Source organism: Miniopterus schreibersii (genome assembly GCF_964146895.1).
Source record: "Miniopterus schreibersii genome assembly, chromosome: 3".
Taxonomy (NCBI): Eukaryota; Metazoa; Chordata; class Mammalia; order Chiroptera; family Miniopteridae; genus Miniopterus; species Miniopterus schreibersii.
The window spans coordinates 84766126-84787091 of NC_138103.1; the positions used below are offsets into that span (position 1 = coordinate 84766126).

A 20966-nucleotide genomic window follows, 5' to 3' on the forward strand; every position below is an offset into this window, starting at 1 on the left:
ATCTCCCCACTCTCCCATGCTTTCCTTGAGGCATAATTCTTCTATAATCCTACAGCAAGTTTGACAAGCAGGGTGAGGTTAAGATTTCCTGTTGAGCTTGTAATTGACTAAAACTTGGTCCCATAGTACAGATTATGTACACCACTTGCATTGCTCAGAATCTGGTGGATTCTTGCAATGAAGAAATTTTCTGTCTTTACCTTTGTGAGAAGAGCTCTGCCAGCTTTCTGGCAAACCCTTGTGTATTTTCTACATTAAAAAAATAAGTCACTCATGTCCTCTCAGATGTTATTTGATGGGAGGTGGTGTTTAGGAAAGATGAATAATGAGGGTGGTCTGGTTGGAATAGCATTGGTCAATCAATAAGCAGCCCACAATTTAGTGTCCTCGGTGGGAGGTGGTGCTCCAAAGGCATTTTGGAGCCCATGAACAAGACGTGAGCTTGATTATGGGTAGCAGGAAGCTTCGGCAAAGTTCTCTTTTGGGAATGAGATAGTGGAGTGACATGGATGGGGAAGGCTGCATTGACCAAAGGGAAATTTATGAATTGTCTGCTCTCAACTTGGCAGTTTAACACATTTCCTGGTTAATGTGACTAAGATAGTGGGATAATTTCCACATTCTTGGAAAGAAATCTAATTTCTTTAGCTCTCATGGAATACATAAGACTCTATAATTTTAGGTATTCCTACTAACATATATGTGTTACTCTGATGGGCTCATTTTCACCTATGATACCGTAATGCTTCTTTTATTTACATTTATTTTTTATGGGGCTAGAACAAGGTATAAGTTTGAAAATCTGTGACTAAGCATTGCAGACTGCTTTATGATAAGACCATACAGAGCTGGTTCATCTTCTCATACCTATTTTTTTCCCTTAAGACAAACATGGTCTCTTTAGAAGGCCTCACCAAAGTAGTTGATCCTTCTCAGCTAACTCCCGAGTTCGACGGCTGCTTAGAGTACAACCATGAAGAATGGATTGAAATCAGAGTGGCTTTTGAAGATTACATTAGCAATGCAACCCACATGCTGTCCCGGCTGGAGGAGCTTCAGGACATCCTGGCCAAGAAGGAGTTGCCTCAGGACCTGGAAGGGGCTCGGAACATGATCGAGGAACACTCTCAGCTGAAGAAGAAGGTGGTTAAGGCCCCCATAGAGGACTTGGACTTAGAGGGACAGAAGCTGCTCCAGAGGATCCAGAGCAGCGACAGCTTTCCCAAAAAGAACTCGGGCTCCGGCAATGCGGACCTGCAGAGCCTCCTCCCCAAGGTGTCTGCCATGCTGGACCGGCTGCACTCGACGCGGCAGCATCTGCATCAGATGTGGCACGTGCGGAAGCTGAAGCTGGACCAGTGCTTTCAGTTGAGGCTGTTTGAACAGGATGCCGAGAAGGTAAGGGGCATGGGAGAGGGATGCTAAGGTGAGGCGTGCGGGGAGCTTTCTGGATCGTTAGGTCTGAGCAGCGGAGGCTGGTTCAGTCAAGAGAAAGGGCTGGGGCAGGGTAAGCTCCTCTCACGGCATCGGTTAGAGAGAGAGTGTCAGTTCAGAGGTCGCCCCGAAATCTGCTTTCCTGTGTTATGCATGGTGCAGTGCAGTGCTATTTTAGAAACTTCAAGTTATTAATTACTGACACCAGATGAGAATGGTATCTTCAGCTAAACGAGTGAACATTTTATAGGATTATGTTACTGAAAGCAATGATTATGCTCTTCCACACGTACAAAGCCAGTGACAGAACGCCATTCAGATCTGTTACTGAGTATTTTTTTTTTAAAAAGAGTGAATAGTGTGTCAAAAATCATAGCTTCTGGGAGGTACGGGCAATAATTCTTTGTGCTCTCATGTTTTATTCTTGGGTGCCATTCAGACCAACCAGTCAGCAAGGATTCTTGTCAGTTACCAGCTCCCTTGGTCTTAGCCATGGGAAAACAGTGCATTTATTTATAGGAATCTGTGGCAAGCCATGAGTGTAGGTGAATCGATCACTCTTAATTTGAGCTCATTGAATTTTTTTCATGGGCAGAAGAATGTTCTGTAAAGTAAAAAAAAAAAAAAAACTACATTAGAAATCTTTGATATAAAAGGACCTTTCAAAAGGTGACCATTCAGTACTATCCTTTGGTAAGCTTTTAATATACCTGCCAGTGTACTTAGGTTTTAAGTGCTGCCTTGTCAAAGACACTAGAGAATCTTCCTTTCACTAGGAAAACAGGGTGACCATCTCTGGGATTCTGGCTCAAGTTACAGTAGCAATGCTAGTAGATAGACTTTTTTTGTCCCTTAAATGCTTTCCCTGTGGACAACGTAATTGACATTCTTTTCCGGGTAGCCTCTCCATTGAGCCTTAAGAGAAAGGTCTTTGTTAAATGTTTTCCCAGTCCTTTTCATTTTCACAGTGAATTTGACTGTTTGCATTTGCCCAGGTTTCTTTTATACTTCTTGCATTAAAGAACATTATCTTTTAGCCTTTGGAATTGCTATCAGTAATCTGAGGGAATAGCTGAACCCTCTCAGAGACCATAAATCCTTAATTTTATCTAACAGGTCTTTAACTGAAGAGAACTGTTGCCCACTAAGTAGTTCAGTGTAGCTTGGGGGGCTGGGTTAAGAGTCAGAAGATTAGAGTTTGTAATTAGCCCGGGGGGTTTGAATACCTTTGCTCCTTAATTCCTCACCTGTCAAAGGAACCGGTCAGATAAGATTTTCTTATAGGCCCTGCAAGGTTAGAACTGTGCTGACTTCTGAGAAGTCAAGAATCTCCTACGCCCAAGTGTCTGAGAGGTTATTAGAGGACGTGTCCTCTTCTGCGCTAGGCCCTGTCCTTGGGTTCATGTCAGTTCATTTCTCTTTCTGGAGTGATTCAGGTTGTCTTTTTCATTCCGGTAGATGTTTGACTGGATCACACACAACAAGGGCCTATTTCTGAACAGCTATACTGAGATTGGGACCAGCCACCCTCATGCAATGGAGCTTCAGACGCAGCACAACCACTTTGCTATGAACTGTATGGTAAGACTGTTGGAATAGGTGTATCCTGTAAGGGGAAGGATTTTAGCAAAGGGGAGGCACTTACACGGATCAGGGCCCAGCATGCAGCCAGGAGGCCATGTGGGGCCTTCAGAGTTCCCGATTTGATGGTAGCAGTGTGGGGAGTATGCTCACCCTGCTATCACAGATATTTTAAAGGCAATGCTGGTAAGAATGGAGGTGGAGGTACTTTTAATGCAGGGAATCGTGTGCTGTCATAGTCGGTTGCTGTGTGCCACTGTGTTCCTTTATCTGTGCCAGAAGTAATGGAGGTAAGGAAAAGGTACCGTGCGCAGACCAGTGCTTTATAGTCTAGGAGCACAGTCTATAAAAGTAACACAGGAAACTTAATGGGCTCGAGGGGCAGTTAGCTCTCTCAGCAGGCCCTGCAGCAGAGACATCCGAATGGACAGCTCTTGTTGGGATTCTGACACAGGGCATCTGCTTGAACTTCTCCTAACATAGCTTTGGGGTTGATTTTCCCCTTTAAGGATACAGAGAAAGCAAAAATTGGTGAACATAATTACCTGTCACTAGAGAGAGAGCATGCGAAGAGAAGGGGAGGTACTGCTTTTGACTTAAAGGACACTAGTTAGAGTGTTAATGCCACACGAACCAGTGAGGCCAGTTCCCCACTGAGTGGCCTTGACTGGCTGTCACAAGATCACAGAGTGTCCTCTCTCCCTGCCCCTCTTGACACCCGGCCATCTGTTAGTTGATTCTAACCTGCAGGTGCAGTCCAGAAAAACATCTCAGAGGCTGGGGTCTATGGCTCTCCGATCCCAGATCTAGGTGACTCCGTCTGGTTCAGGCTTGGGTCAGAAATGAGGAAAAGATGAGGAAAAGAAGGTACAGGTAAAGAATGGACAAGGAAATCCTTTAGGCCACTTTCTTGGGTGGGCTGCAGACGAGGTAGCCACCACGAGGTTCTTGCAGAGGTCTAGGTACCAGGCAGTGGGAGACTGGCCCCAAGGATCAGTGTGGGAAGGAAAGAAGGGAGGAAAAATATAGAGGAGTTTGGACAGTGAGGGTAATGAGATGTGGGGGCATGACTGCGAGGAGCCATAGCTGTGTCCATGATTTTGAGGGACCCATGGAGAGCAACAGTGTTCTGATGCATCACAAAATATCCTCAGTACTTGAAGAACCACGACCGGGGCTGTGTAATGTGTGTATCCCCACCCCAGCCTTGGTTGTAATCTGACCCTCAAAGAAGATCCAAGGTGGAAAGGGAAATATCATAGTGAAAAGTTGCTTTGCAAAAAGTGCAGTGTTTTTTAAAGCTTTGCTCCCTTATTTGTGCAGTACACTGGTGGACCTGAAGATAGGAATTTCCCTAGAGTAGAAAAGCCTGGTTTAAAATTTGAACACAGCATTGTTCTGTGCCCTTGTTCATATTCCTTGGAGAAAGTGGATCCACTTACAGAATATTTTCAGTTGGCACCGAAAAGATGACTTGGGTTTATGTAGAAAGGAGAGCTTATTTTCACACAAATAGCCTAGGGTTGCTAAGTACATATTTAGTGGTTTCTGGGTTCTAGTTAGAAGCAGAAATGTTTGGTTCCTGCAGTTCTAGGTGACTGCTTGTCAGTAGGCTTTGCCATCTGGACCCTTTTCAGGATCAGGAGCCAAGAAGTGAGTAATAGTGTATTTGTGTGCACACACTTGTGCATTTGATTACTCTGTCCTAACAATATGCCTTTTAGCCAGTTGATATGGAATTTTGCAGCCTTAAGAACAGAAATGGAAACCAGTACTCAGAGGTGATAGAAATGTAGACAGCAAATATGTATGCTATTCTATACCAGGTGATTCTGCTATTAAAAATATGGTAACTTTTAAGTGAATAGGCTGTATTTCAGGAAATACTATCTATGTGTTTTAAAAGATACCTCCTGTTTGCCTTCCCCTAAGGAGCCCTCTCTTTCTGCCCCTTTCTCAGAACGTGTATGTCAACATAAACCGGATTATGTCAGTGGCCAGTCGCTTGGTGGAGTCCGGCCACTACGCCTCTCAGCAGATTAAGCAGATTGCCAATCAGCTGGAGCAGGAGTGGAAGGCATTTGCTGCAGCGCTGGACGAGCGCAGCACCCTGCTGGACATGTCCTCCATCTTCCACCAGAAGGCTGAAAAGGTCAGTGCTGTCACTGGGAGGTGACTGGAGTGCTGCCTCCCCCCGACCTCCATGCTGGGGCCAGATCGTTGGAGGACTTTTGTGTGACACTTAACCTGAACTCTGGAGTCAGTCAGCTGTCTCCTTACTGTGCAACCTTAGGCAGGTGATATAACCTCCCTGTTCCTTAGTTTCCTCATTTGTAAAGTGGAAGGAAAAGTCTCTACTTGAGAGGAGTGTTTTATCGTGTAAATGAGATTATTCGTATTAGGTGCCCTGCACAGTGCCTGGTGTCCGGTGAGTACTAATGAGTGGTGGCCACTGTTCTTTACCCCTCTTCTCGCCTCTCCCCCTCCTCCCCTTCCTCCTCTCCTCATTGTTAGCACCGCAGGATTCTCCTTAGGGTGCTGTGGCAGCAAATGACCGAATGCCCCGCTGTCAGGTTTAAACATCAGGGCTTTGCTTTCCTCTCAAAACAAAGTGACAAAGTGTAGGGAGTTCTCGCCAGATGACAGTGCAGGGCTGGGATCTGCTCCTCTTGGGTCTGCTCCCCCTTCCCTTTGTGGTCACAAGGACGTATGCCACAGCTCCCAACACCAGCCCCTCCAGCGTAGTGTCCGGCGAATGCAGGGCTGGCAGCGAGTGTTGTCACCATCACTTTTATCAGGGAAAAGTTATTGTCAGATCCCTCCACCCCAGTGCTTTCCATAGTCCAGGACTAGGGTGCACCCACACCCCTGGTGCAGAGGAGAGTGGAAGGGGCAGATCCACTTTTTTAGCCCCCACAGCAGTAGGCAGGCTTTGCCAGCAAGGGCTGGATGGAAAAGTGGCTTTTGGGCAGGCAGTTTTCAGGGTCTTTCACAAGTTTTAAAGGATTTGTACGGATTCTGACACATTGGCTCATTGGCTGATGGGCTCTTCAAAATACCTTCTTTAAGAGGTAATATGTAATGTATGCTTGTAACATTCCCACACCTCCACAATCCTTTCCGCAAACAAACTAGCCGAAACAAGCACTCTGAAAGTAGCAAAGGTAAAGTGATGTGTCCGTGACCAAGACGTCAGTGTGGAAGGCGTGTGGACTGTGGAATTCTTTCTTAGGGTGTTGACAGAGAGCATAGGAACTTGTAGCCACTGGGAAGGCGCATGGGGTAGAGGCAAACAGTTACTTGATTTTAAAGAAAAAATACTGATATAGCTTTTTTGGGGAAAACTATATTTATGGGGATTTGCACTGATGATTCTAAGAAGGAAATATTATCTCTTTAATCTAGAAACAATCTCTGTTGAGGAATGAAGTCAGTTGAGGTAAGATAGAGGCCCCAGCTTGCCTGGGCTTTGGGCAAGGCAGCTAGAATGTTACGCAAGACACTAATTAGTAGTGATCTCAGGCGTAGAAACCTTTAAAGTGTGAAACCGAGTGGAATATAAAGAGAAAAAAATCTTGATCGCCTCGTGTAAAAGCTAAGCTGTGAAAAGGGACTGACTTTCAGGTTTCAGTAGTAAGAGTTTTCTGCCTACTAATCATCTGCATTTAACTAGTTTTATGATTAAAGGATAAATAAAAGCCCCCCAAAACAACAACAACAACAACAACAAAAACCCCAGCTCTTTTAAAGTAGTAGGAATCCTGTTCAAGATGAAACAGTACTGCCTGCAGGACTCTGACCTGCTCTAGCCCCTGTCATTGCTCAGTGTAGGGGTGCATTGTGCACCGGGCATCATTGTGAAGGGGAAGATGAGCTGTGTGCTGCCCACCCATGTGTCAGCTGGAGTGGGAACGTAGCCTGGGTGCAGCAACCCCCTGGAACTGGGGTTGGGGGTATAAATTGATAAGGGGCCCCCAGCAAGGTATGTCAAGATGATATGAATAAATTTGAAACAGCACCAGCCACTTGGGTGACTAGCAGCTAGTCTGAAGCACAACAACACATAGGGGAAAATCTCTTTCATAAACATGGCAGGATTCGGAATTGTAAATACACACAGAAGATTAATTGCTGCTCTGACCTGCCTGAAAATAATCTAGAAGTGTGAGCGCCATGGGGCATTTTCCCCGCAATGTTTTATTATTAACAATTTCATACTTGCAGCAAAGTTGAAAGAGCCTGGGGTGTTTTTACTTGGATAAAATGAGTGGCTGTAAGTTATGGATTTGAAGGAAACTAAGCTAGATAAATATATTATTGAACAGGATTTCTTGGTATCCTGCGTAAACAATAACAATGCTTGGGGTCTCCATGCAGATCAAATGGCCAAGAAGCCAAATCCGAGCTTAGGAACAGAGTGGCGTGGTGAAGCAGGGGCCTGGCATCTTTGGGCCTTGACTGAGGCAGTGAGGCCTGCCCAGGCAAATGAGGTGTACCCACGGGACATTATCATGTCTTCAGAAAGTGTTTCCTTACCCTTAAGTAAAAAATGCATTGTGTATTGTCCCCTTCACTGAATAAAAGTAAGACCCTTGAAATTCCGATGCCCGGAAGGTCCTATTTACTAACAGTTTTCCCCTTCCCAGGAGAGCGGTCACAGGATGAGGTCAGCTTTGCCTTTCTTTTCAAATGCTTTGCCTTCCACTTAAGCTGTTTTCCTGACCTCAGTAGGGAAAGGACCAGAAACATGGACGTCATAAGTTAGGTGTCCATCACAGCCACTTCTTTGAATGCCATCGAGAATTCTCATTAAGAATTTCAGTTTTATCAGGGGGACATAGGGCTCAAATATGCGACCCTGTGGTGAATGGTCTGACGAAAGGAAGCAGCCCTGCCTCTCGAGACTCAGCTGCCAGCGAGGGACATGTGTGCGCTGAGCACCCAGCCTCGCTCCTCTGACTGCGGATGTTCTGGTGTTGCTGTTTGCCTGTGGTTTCATCAACACGAACCTTGAGGTTAAAACTAGATGAGAATGACATTTTGTAGATGTCCTGCTTTCCGGAGATGTCGCTGAGGTCCTCATCTCCAGGGAAGGCTGTACAGTCAGGTACCAGTGTGTCAGTATGGAGACACGACCTCTGTGGTGGCAGTTTTGCCAGTAGACGGTGTTGAGAGGCTCCAGCATTCACTTTTTGGGTCATGTGGTATAGCCACAGGCCAGCCCCTGCAGCGGGTTCTGTTAGTGCTGATAGAGGCTGCCTTCAGAGGGAACCGTAAGTCTCACCTTATTTTATCTGAGGCTTTAACAGCCTCTGATCTGATAATAGCCAAAAATAAAGTAGCAGCCAGTGTTTGCATAGCTCTTCAAACGTACAGATCTTTAACACAAAATCTCATTTCTTACTTAAATCAGGCCAGTGAAGTAAATGGGCTGTTGGTACTGTCTCATATTCTATTTGGAGAATGATCTGCCTGTGGTCTCAAAGCTTGGACTCTCATCAGCTCTATGAAAATCTTTCAGTTCCTGACATAACATCACACTGTTCTAGAAACAAGCACTTATATTAATATTCTTATAAAATTTCACATTCCATAAAAATTACAGAAGTAACGTTTACTATAAACAGGACTTACAGTTACGGTCTGGCTAATTGTATCATAAGTCTGGGTTGAAATTCAGAGGGAATTAATACTGATTCCGTATTCCCTGTTGAATTTCTATGCAGATAATATACATCTAACTTTTCCCATTTTAATGTTGTTTTACTTTAAAGCATAGGCCTAATTCTTGGCTTGTAGTAAAACAGAAACAAAATTCTCATTACATAGAAAGGAATTGGAGTAAATAGATATATGTGTGTAGATAATAAAAAAGTATTCATGAAAAATTATTCAGGTGTAAGATATTTAGAGTGATCACTGGCCTATTTTGGTTCAAATTGAACCTGTCTTCTCCATTTACTCAGGGAGCATCAGAGCTGGGCTAACAGAGGACATGCCCCCTCCATCCTGTGATTTTCCTGGGCAGAGATGGAAGCCCCTCTCCCATAGAGGCCCCAGGAGAATGGAGTGTGTGGGTTAAAGCGCAGGGAGTGGAAATGATGAAATAAAATGAAGGGTAGTATTTTCTAGAAATGAAAACAGAAAGTGAGGAAATTAGAGATAAATAAAAGCACTCTGAAGCTTGAAGTCATATATTTTACATATGCCTATAAACCTCAACCAGTCCTAATTATTCCAGAGGAAAAATTCTCTTAAATAAGTATTTTAAAACTTTACATTTTGGGGATTTTCTGTCCCTTTGTCTTCTAAATGGAGCTATAGCGCCCTGTACTTAAGTGGGTCGGGGTGAAATTCACTAGCTGTGAGGACCCCAGCTCTGGGTGGTAGGAGGCAAAACAGGCCAGAGGCCCGAGCTGCTCCCACACCGGAAGCCCTACTCTTGCTCAGCAGATGGAGATTAGTGGGATAAATGCTTATGAAAATCAGCCTGCTAATTAATGATCCCAACTCCCCCCCCCCTTTTTTTTTTTTAATATATCTTTATTGATTTCAGAGAGAGGAAAGGAGAGGGAGAGAGAGAGATGGAAACATCAATGATGAGAGAGTCATTGATAGAGCCCACAACCTGGGCATGTGCCCTGACCGGGAATCGAACCCTGATCGCCTGGATCCTAGGTCAGTGCTCAACTGCTGAGCCACGCCTGGCCGGGCCCCAACTCCCCTTTTGAAGCTTATATATTACTTGCTCTTCCCTCATCTGAAAGTCACCATTCTGCTGAGCATCAGAATCCCCAGTTCTGATGCTGGCTCTTGATTTGAATTCAGGGAGAAGCATTTAATTATCTCGCACCCTCCTGCCTTTGCCCTCGGTCTAGCCAGATGCTGGGTGTTCACATAGTTTGGTCTCCTGAGCAGTTAAAGCATCAGACACTGAACTGGCTGCTCTGATCTTGCTGGAGCCCAGTAGCCACCTTCTGTGGTCCTTTAGGATGTGTAAGGCTCTGGGTTAGACAGGTCCCCCAGGTGGTGCCATCCCAAACTGTATTTTCCAGCACGGTAATACAGATGTGTGTGTATGGGGAGAGGGGGGTGGAATGTAACAGAGTGGTCAGAGAAGTCTTTAAACAACATACCAGCTCCCCCCGTATGCATAATGCACATTTATCATTTTACATGTTTCTAAGAGGTTCAGTTCTATAGGTGCCTGTTGAACTTTGACACCAGGTTTGACCCCAGCATACCTTTTCTTTGTGGAAGACCTGTGAACACCCTGTTTCTTGGCTCTCTGAACGGGCTTGCTGCTCTGGTGGCATCTGGGTTCAGATCCTTTGGGTGATTGGCCCTTCAGAAAGCATTCAGGGTTTAGGGCTTGCCCATTGGAACTGAGGGTTGCCATCTCACAAATGAAAGACAATAAATTATGCTTCCTCAAAAGTCCCTGGGAACCAAACCAGATTTATCTCTGTCACTGGAATATTTTAACCATGTGAGTTCAGATGTGCAGAATCCTTCTCCCACCAGCTTTCCATGTGGCAAGCCTTCCTTTCCTATGCATTTAGAACCTGGCTACATTTTTTCAGTACATATAATCAACTACTCTTTCAGGATACGTTAAGAAATTATAAGTGAACTACTTTTACTACAGGCATATATAAAACATCTTGAATGTTTCTCTTTATTGGTTGCTTCAAAAGTTGGAATTGAATATATTTCAGTCATCATTTTGATACACTGACATATTAATCTGACACTTCCGCTCACTGTGAAGTATTGTATAACTAAAACTTGTCTTTCCCTGTTACATCGGAGGCGTTTTAGCCTCTGGATATATTGTAACTCTGCCTTGTTTTGTAGTGACCAGTGTGTAGGAGCCATTAATTACTGACTTGACCTGATGACTTATTAATGATGCTTGTTAGCCTCAGTCAACTCATAATTGAAAACAGTTTATAATAACTTAACAATTGGTGTAAATGCAATAATGAAAGAGGAGAGAGTGAAATGAGATCAAGAATAGTTAGAATCATTCAATCTGACCTAATTGACATTTATAGAACACTCCACCCCATAAATTGATAAAAGTATGCCTAATTAGTCATACCTGTATCTATGCGGAGGGGGAGAGGTGTAAAGTAATTTTATTACTACTTCCATTGCCTTGAGGGTGTTAGGCAGGCGCCATACAGGAGGGTAGTGGGGATGTTCCCTGTGTGTATGTTGGTTTAGTCATGTTTGAAGCCATCAAAAACCACCTGCTATCAGATGACACTTAAAGCTAGATGAATTGCTCTCAAGCCCTAAGATTTGCATACAGATATTTTTCTGAGCCAATACATTAATGATAAAGGGATTTTTATAAACAGTTGTTATTTGGATGACTTGTCTATTTCAAGTTTCTAAAAACACCATAAGTGCACAGGAGGGCATTCTCATATAGATATTTTAAGAGAACCTGAGCGCATTTCCTGTGTGGTGGGTCAGTTATTCCATTTTAATAGTCATCTTCTGCATCCCTGGTAAGCAGAGACAGTGAAGAACTGGAGAAAAAGAGGTGAAGCCCAGGGAAATGTGTCCCTGTCTATTTGGCTTAATTGAATTAGCATCCTTAATTGGGCCTTCTGCTGCTTGCCTTTGACACTTACAGTGATGGATGCTGATAGGATCTCCCTAGGAAATTTGGCAGCGGTTTCTCAGATATTGATGAAGCCTGGGGATATGGGGGCGGCAGTGGAGAAAACTGAGGAGAGCGGGGAGTGGCAAGCCTGGCTCTACAGCCTGCAGCTGACACTCTTCTGTTTGCAAAGTGGGCAAGACTGGAGTGATCTGCTGCTTCCTCAGCCCACACTTAGATCCCAGGGCACAGCTGAGGAGTTTAGGAGGCCTTCACTTGGTCTTCTTTTAATCCTGTATTTGCTTTTAAAAAGGTAAAAAAATTGACCTATTCCTCTTCCTAATGTTAAGTAAATGATGTCAGGTATTTTACCATTAGCATTTTTAACATTTTATTTATTACTTATTTATTTTTAAAAATATGTCTTTACTGATTTCAGAGAGAGGAAGAGAGAGAGAGAAACATCAGTGATGAGTCATTGATTGGCTGCCTCCTGCCTGCCCCCTGCTGGTGATCAAGCCCTCAACCTGGGCACGTGCCCTGACAGGGAATTGAACCAAGATCTCCTGGATCCTAGGTCGATGCTCAACAGCTGAGCAATGCCAGCTGGGCAACATTTTATTTTTTAATTATAGTTTACATCCAATATTATTTTACATTAGTTTTAGGTGTACATCATAGTGATCAGACAGTCATATACTTTAGAAAGTGCTCTCCCAGATATTTCAAGTACCCACCTGACAGCATGCCGAGTTACTACAATGTTATTGACTATGTCCCCTGTGCTCTACTTTACATTCCCATGACTGTTTCGTAACTACTAATCTGTATTTTTTAATCCCCTCACCTTTTTCACCCAGTCCCCCAACACCCCTCCCCTCTGGCAGCCATCTAGTCTCTGTGTCTGTGAGTCTGTTTCAGTTTTGCTTGTTTGTTTATTTTGTTCTTTAGATTCCACATATAAGTGAAATTGTATGGTAGTTGTCTGACTGGCTTATTTTACTTAGCACGATGCCCTCATACCCTCCTGGCTCATACCATCTCATAGGGTAAGATTTCGTTCTTTTTCGTGGCCAGTAGTCCCCTGGATATGCAGGGTAGGGTGAAAGTAGGGTTACAGTTAAGAGTATATGAAACAGTTTATTCTTGTATTATTATTAGTTATTGTATTACTTTCCATATGAACAGCTGTAAAACTACTTTTGCTCCACCCTGTATGTAACATCTTTTTTTTTAATCTCTTCTATTTATGGGCACTTCAGTTGCTTCTGTATGATGCAGCAATGAACAAAGAAGTACACATATTCTTTTGAATTAGTGTTTGGGTTCTTCGGATAATATGCCCAGAAGTGGAATGGCTGGGTCATAAAGCAGTTCCGATTTTAATATTTTGAGGAAGCTTCACACTGTTTTTCATGGTGGTGGTGCCTGCACCAATTTGTATTTCTACCAGCAGTGCACTAGGGCTCCCTTTTCTGCACATCCTCATCAGCACTTGTTGTTTGTTGATTTATTATTGATGGTAGTCATTCTGACAAGTGTGAGAGGATATCTCATTGTGGTTTTAATTTGCATTTCTCTGATGATTAGTGACATTGAACATCTTTCCATATGTCTCTTGGCATTTGTATGTCCTCTTTGGAGAAGTGTCTGTTTAGGTCCTCTGCCCATTTTTAATAGGACTTATTTTTATTTTATTTTATTTTATTTTATTTTATTTTATTTTTTATATTTTTAGCTGTTGGGTTGTATGAGTTCTTTGTAAATTTTGGATATTAACTCCTTATCGAATGTGTCATTGGTACATATCTTCTCCCATTCAGTAGGTTGTCTTTTTGTTTTGTTGATGGTTTCTTTTGCAGTGCAAAACCTTTTTAGTTTGATGTAGTCCCATTTTTTATTTTTTATTTTGTTTCCTTTGCCTGAGGAGATATATCAGAAAAAAATACAGGTAAGAGAAATGTCAGAGATTTTGCTGCCTGTTTTCTTCTGGGAGTTTTATAGTTTTGAGTCTTAAATTTAAGTTTTTAATCCATTTTGAGTTTATTCTTGTATATGGTGTAAGAAGGTTGGTAAAGACAGTTTATTCACTAAGTGGTGTTGGGAAAATTGGACAGATATATTTTTTAAAAAAAGAAACCATTAACAATTTAACGTAAGAGGAAAGCAGGACAGCTGGACTACAGCTCCTGGAGAATTGCACCCTGCTGTCTTGCTGAGGCTGAGAGGGCCCTCAATGGCTATCAGGGCAGGGCAGTTAGAAACGTAAATTCAAATGTAGTGTGGGAAGATTAACCAGGATGCCCAAAACAGATAATGCAGGGCAGAGCTTCTCCAGATGCGGTCCTAGACCACAGGGTTACCTGAGGTCATCATTTCAAATGCGGGTTCCTAGGCCCTGCCCCAGTTCTGCCAGAACCTAAAGTCAGGGGTGGATTCCAGGAATCAGTTTGAGAATTCACAGAAAGCCATCTGAGATGGAGATTCAATCATGTGCTTAGAATGTCTCAACTATACTTATTTCAAAACCACGTTGAAAAATAGTCACTTCTCACTATACATCACCATTGATGAACATATTCTTTTTTTAACCTTCCAAGTATATGAGCAACGTGGACTCGTGGTGTAAGGCCTGCGGCGAGGTGGACCTGCCCTCAGAGCTGCAGGACCTGGAGGACGCCATTCACCACCACCAGGGGATATATGAGCACATCACCCTGGCTTATTCCGAGGTAGGTGGTCCGTTCTGCTACACTTGCAAAGCAGCATTTTTTTTCTGTCATAGCACGAAAGCTGGAAAACAGAAAGGACGTTTTGGCTAGCCTAGAAAAAAAACTTTTGATTTTTGAGTGAAACTTCAGTTTTGTTGTAACTTTTTGACTTGAGTAGGGGGTGAAAGCTAGTAAGGAAAACCAGGTGGTGGGCAGTGAGTAGACTTTTCATGGCCCTGTGACATTTGTGGATTTCTTTAGAGGGCTTAGGTTTTCATCTTATGTCAACGAAATCCCAGTCTTCTTGTCTACGTGTATTTAGGGACCTATTTGTGCTCTCTTCGGTCTGGCCAAACTCCATTTAATCTCCCTGAGTGAGCTTTCTAGAAAAGAGGCAAACCCGACACAGCCTCACGTTCTGGATTGCAAAGCACACACTGTTTTTGTCAAGTAAGTAAAGCTACTCGCTGTTGTAGAAATCTCAGGGTAGTGTTTTCTTTATTATTTTATGGTAAATTATTTAATGTAATTACCCTGTTTTATTTCTGCCACCTCCTTCTGTGCCAGGCTTTGTTGTAAGGACTTTAGTGATCACTTACTGCTCACAACTCTGGGGCATGTGCTGTTATTAACCCCACTGTTACAAACGAAACTGAGGCTTGGCGATGAAGTGACTTGTGCCAGGCCCAGGGCTGTAGAGGTGGGGCTGGAATATGAGCCGAGCCAGGCCGGCTTCATGTTCTCAGCTGCCTCCTGTCAACTGCAGGTAGATCGAGACGTGCCACTCTTGTCCGCGTCTCAGCCATCTGGCTCTTCAGGCCAGCCTCACGTGGGTTCCGTCCCTGAGGCCGGGGGAGTGGGTGGGAATTCTGTGCGCGCTCGCTTTCCGCAGGGTTGCTCCATCCTTTAAGGAGCACCTGTCGCACTGTGTATGCCGACGTGAGAGATCGCCGGGCGGCTCCCCGGAGACAGTGTTTCCAACCCGCTGGCAGAGGGCTGGGCACAGAGTAGGTGCTTAGTAAATCTTTAAATCCAAGTCTTCCTGGATGTGAACCACACCCACTTGTGAAAGTTGTGGGGAGGAAACTGGCCATTTGATTTGAGCCTGGCACTTCCTGCTTCCCCACGAGGCTGCCATGCTCATGTCCTTGGGCCCAGGTCTCCTGACCCAAGTGCCCAAGGGTGAATTAAACAGATGTCGTATGCACTGTGACATTTGCTTTGGAACATAGTCAACCTCCTTCCCATGGAAGTTGAGATCTACATGTTTGTTCCTCTAGCGACCTTTGTGCCTAACAAGATCTTTTTATCTGTTAGCACTATTTTATGTTGTCCATAAAATTAAAAAATAGTTATCTCTATATATGCTTCTTAATTTTGCACCCAGTGTTTATTAGCTAGTTTGATTATCTAATTTATTAGGAACTACAGAAATAAGTGATAGCTTTGTTTATAGTAAAAATGAAAATTGAATAGATCGGTAATTATGTATTACACTGATTCATGAAGATTTTGAGTTTCAAAAGCATTCATCTCTTTCCTGGAGTATGCCATCTCTTCTAATTTTGACCTGTGATGTAGAAAGTGAATGACCCTGTTGTCCACATGTACTGAGGCCCTCATACATCTACTTACTAATGACATTCCCAGGAGCCAGATTTGATTTCAATGGTAGGTTCCGCACCGCTGTGAGACTGAAGCGCTCACACACAAGGGGTTGGCAGGAGCTGGGCTGCAGTCTCTGTCTGCCTGACCTGCCTCAGAATCAGCATGACCTGACCAGTGTCATGCTCCGGCCCAGCTGGCTGGTTCAGTCTGCCTGTTGCCCTGGGTACTGCTAACGAATTGCAGAATTTTCTCACTGTTACCACTACATTCTGTGAAAAAGGGCATCTTGACCTGGGAACTTGTTTACCTGTGATGCAGATTCATTGGAGTTGAAACTAGTAACAATAATTTGATGGCAGGTAAGTGGCTTCCCAATCTGGGGTCTTAGACCACAATTTTTAGTCCTCGTACTTGTTTCAACTGCTCTCTACACTCCAGGACATAGTAATATATAAACGGGGGGAATGGAAAAGACTTTCAGTAGAATGGAATAAATTTTTTTTGCCTTTTAAATTATTAAATTTTGAAATCGTTTCAGGCCATCGACGTGTTGGAACAGAAGAGCTCCCCCACTCCCTTGACGCAGATTGCCCAATTTTAATATTTTATATTTGCTTCACCTTTTCCTTCCCTACCTCTCCCTCCAGTCATCATGTCAATATCGATACAACACGGCCATCCTGCCCGCAGACCCATCCGTGTTTCCCACTGTCCAACCACGTCTCTCTGCCCTTCTCTTTCCTGGACCATGATGCCGTCCAGCACGTGCATTATGATAGTGGCCACGTCTCCTTCACATGAGGTGTCTTTCTCTGCCTTGTGTCATTGACGTCTTGGGTAATACAGGCCTTTCGTTCAGTAGGATGACCCTCAGTCTCCCTGCCCATTCAGTTTTCTTCACGGGCTGGCTGGGGTGTCACAGCAGGGTCATAGGATGCAGACTCATCCTTTGACTGATGATGTTAACCTTGACCACTTGATAAGGTTGATGTCTGCAAGGTTTCTCCAGTGCAAAATCACCATCGAAAAATTTGTCTTTGGTGAGCATTTTGTTAAGAGATACACTGATATAACACAGTATCTGTGCCTCATCGGACTTCTCGTGGCCTCAGCTTCCACTGGCAATTCCTGCTCATATCGGTTGCCACTATAATGGCTGTCTGATGATGGCACTGTTTCCATCACTCTTATATTTACTAGGTGGCCTTTTCTACTGTAAGGAAGAGCTTTCTTATGCATTCATTCATTATTTCAGTCTGGATTTATAGAATCTTCTTATATTCAATGGGTTACAATACAATACTCTATTGTGATGCCTAAATTGTCCTCATTTGGCCAGCAGGAGCCTCTTTTTTATGTTGTTTTTATGTATCCTTATCATTATTTGAGCATTCTTTCTGGCATAACAAGATGTTCCCCGACTCATCTTGTCCTTTCCCTGCCTCACCTGAGATCAACCATCTCACCAACAAGTCCTGGTTCCTGTGCTGTTGTGTGGTATTTAGAAACTAAGATCTGGGGGCTTGAGAAGGCTTGTTTGCTTGTGGGTGTCAGTGCTTCTAGGCCCTCTGAGCAGACAGTCAGGAAACGTGTGTAGATATTCATCCATCCATCTGTCCGTCTGTTCATCCGTCCGTCTATACACATCTGCAACTACTGCTGCACCTGTCTGTGTCTCTCTCTACTTTAAAACTGCTGTGTTCTTACTGTCTTTCATTTCTAATCCAATACCTCAGGGTTCTCTCCAGCTCTTCCCATTCTGTTTATACATCCTTCTCAGACACGAATCTGGCTCCCTTTATCCTCAGTATATTAACTCATTTGTTTAACTAGTGCATTTGCGCAATCTCCCAACCTTTCTCTCTGGCCTCTGTGAGCCCCCCCCTTCCTTAGAGCGCCTGGCCCCTCCACCCTGCACTGCCTCAGACCCTGGCACCATTTTCTCCATGCCGGGAGGGGAGGGGAAGAAAGATGGGAAGGAAGGGCTGCTTGTGTTTTGTAAGTGATTTTTTTTTTTCTTTCCTAAATCAGTGGTTTTCTTACTTGGGTATGCTAGTTAAAAGTGCAGACCCTCCCCATGAATCTCCATTTTCAGTGGGCCTCCCTTTGTGACTCAGTGACCAGCACAGATGCTGTACAGACCACACACTGAGGCACAGCCTCCCCTGTGCTAAAGGCCTGTGGATCTGCTCAGGAGACACTCCTCCACAGAATGTTTATTTGCCCCTGCTCTGGATGCAGGGTCACGTGTGGGTAGGAATTTACAAGCAAGGCCTGCTCTTCCTTTCTCTTTTCCCCTGTGCCCTCCCTCCATCCCCCAGTTTTTCTCTTTAAATAGTGTCTGCAGTTTCCATCTCCAATGATGTAAATTTGCAGTGGGAAAGCTCCCCACCACTGCTTTCCAAAGGCACAAACACCTGCTTTTCCGTGTTTTAATTAGCCCTGTCCCACGTTCTGCCTGTGCTTTAGCAACAGGAGCATGCCTGCACCTCGTAAACGCTCGCTTGCTTCAGCTCTCCAGGTTGGGGCTCCTGTTGTCTGTTGTAGTTGATCCCAGGAGAGAGAAGCAATAGAAACGTCTAGGATAAGCTGTAGTTTTAGAAACAGCAAATAGAGGGTTATTTTCAACATTTTATTTTAAGCAAGCATACTCATCAACTACTTTCTCAACTAACTGAATTCATACCAATGATTGATGTCTCCGTATGCCCATGACATCCTGTAGACCTAAACTTGAAGTGTCTGAATTGTGAGGTGAGACTGTGCTGAGTCCACACCCCTGCTGAAGATCTGGGCTCTGCAGCGTGGGCAGGGTCCTTAGAAGAGGAAGGTGAAGTGCCACATTGTCTGGCCCACACTGATCCAGTGTGACTCCAGGGTTTAGCTTCTGCATCAGTTTTTCTCAGTTTAACAAATATGCCGACCTATTGCACACTTCAGCAGGCCTTGTGGAAATGACTGATTTGCTGTCTGCAAAGCTGGTTGAGCTCCTTTTTTAAGGCACCTGATAAATGGGTGATGTGATTTGTGTTATTAGCATGGGGGAAAAACAACACTAAAATGAGTCATTGGGATAGTAAACTTACTAAAATCATGTATCTGATGTGTGTGGAAGCTCATCCACTGTGCTGCAGAGTAATGTCTATGAAGCGGTTGTTACAAAGCCTCATTAAGTATTGCAGCATCGCTGTAGGTGTGCAGGTGCCTGAGTCAACGTTTGGCACAGCATCAGAGCCAACAGACCGCACAGCAGTCTCTCTCCTTTCTCCAAAACTCAGCTCAAGACCTTGCAAAGGCTTGAGATACAAGAGCAAAAAAAGTCAAGCCCAAGTGGAATCTACAGAACACACGTGTTCTCTGCACACATCTGACTTAACTAGCTGATCTACCCCAACAGTGTCTGGTTTCTGTCTTGTTTTGTTTTTTCCTTTCTGGTAATCCCGGGTAGAGGTGTCAGAGTCAAACACAGTTAGATTCACCTGGCTTTGGGTAAGAAACCTAATATCTGAAAGAAATAGGATGGACCTCTACAAGCTGATTTCTGAGAACTTTGCCCAGGGAAAGGACCATCGCAGAAGGGAGCCAAAAGCTCTGAAGGCGAGGATGCTGCCTCCCTCTCTCAGGAGGCCTCCCGAGGCATGGGAGAAGACCATAACAGCACGGGGCTTTTCAGAAGCTCATCGGCCTGTGTTATTGGTAGGAGCTTCTTAGTGTAGCCCTATTAAGACAGGTTTGACCTCCTTACTCAACAGACAGGCATTCACCTGTTTGGCCAAGGAGTGTCACTCTTACCTACAAAATAAACTGGGTACTCACGTGCTGACGTCATCACTCTTTCCTGCTTTGCTGAAACCTTTTTTGAGAATAGTTACATAAGAGATAGAAAGGATGGTAGTGGCTGTGAAACCTTTTCCTTGCTTAGCAGGGAGGTGTGTGCTCTGCAGGCCGTAGCGAGCAGCCCTGCAAAAGAATCAGAACGGATGATATTGGTTTGAGTCAATGCACATGGTGTCACTTGTTTCAAAAAAGTTTTGAAGGACCACCGTTTGTTTTTGACCGGCTAAGTCTAGTCATCTCTAACCATGCCTATGTGTGTTTTTCTGGTTGGGGTTATATCTCTGGAAGAACATTTCTTAGCACTTTTAGATCTGCAGCACCACATCTGGACCTAACTGCCATATCATAGGCCATAGTTGGTCTTTGGGTGGTGGTTTCTGCAACCTTGAACAATAGTCTCCAAGTTGTTCTCTTAGCTCAGAGCAACATTCTTACTTTGTGCAAGGGAAGAACATTCTTGTTACAGACTCTTAGCTCCAATCTGATTCAATGGGAAACATGGATCCAAGTACCAGACATAAGAGGAGGCAAGTCTCTGTGAGGTTTGGTGACCGTTTTTAGGGTGACATACAGGAATTCGAGTGACAAATCTTAGGTGCAGCTGTGATTAAAAGTAAATATGCAAGAAGCAGACTTTGGTTACAAGTTTTAAATAGCTAAGTTTCCTTGAAATATCAGGAACAAACATACCTTTGATATGGTAAACTTTTAAATTATAAGCACTTTCTTTTGCTTTAGTTAGTATTTCCGTTTTTCTTATTTAGGTATTTGAGCCTATTAGTTCACATGTTTATAAAATGTTAATCTTTGTAAAATGTAACTTCCATGGCCATTCAAGCCCCTGAGCACTGTATTCTAAGAAAAACACAGAGCAAAACCTGAAATAATGAGCCAGTTTGATCTGCTCAAAAATTACAGAAGGTCACTGCTGCTTTTTGATAGTAAAGGTTGATTTTCTTTTTTGCAGCTACTGTCCCTTTGGGGGACAGGGCTTAAAAGCTAGAAACACATTGTTAGACAAACATAAATTAATTCACCTGGTTCTATAGCTAAGAAATCAGAACTGCATCACATACCATAAACTTAGATGTATTATTTGTTTTAGTACTTAAATTGTATATGAATATTTTGGCTTCTATGTACTTTTCAGAGATTCTTTTAGTAATTTTTTGGTTATTCTG

General features: G+C 43.7%; 1 protein-coding gene across 4 annotated transcripts in view; it reads left to right on the forward strand.

Annotated features, from left to right (window-relative positions):
* Positions 1–20966, forward strand: part of TRIO (trio Rho guanine nucleotide exchange factor) — a gene marked incomplete at its 5' end in the record, with an annotated part of 300776 nt that overhangs the window by 117257 nt on the left and 162553 nt on the right. For all 4 annotated transcript variants that reach the window (XM_081131178.1, XM_081131180.1, XM_081131179.1 and 1 more), the window contains 4 exons: positions 886–1398; positions 2893–3015; positions 4976–5167; positions 14230–14361. In XM_081131178.1, the coding sequence (XP_080987304.1) occupies positions 886–1398; positions 2893–3015; positions 4976–5167; positions 14230–14361 (960 nt within the window). The remainder of the gene's footprint in view (positions 1–885; positions 1399–2892; positions 3016–4975; positions 5168–14229; positions 14362–20966) is intronic.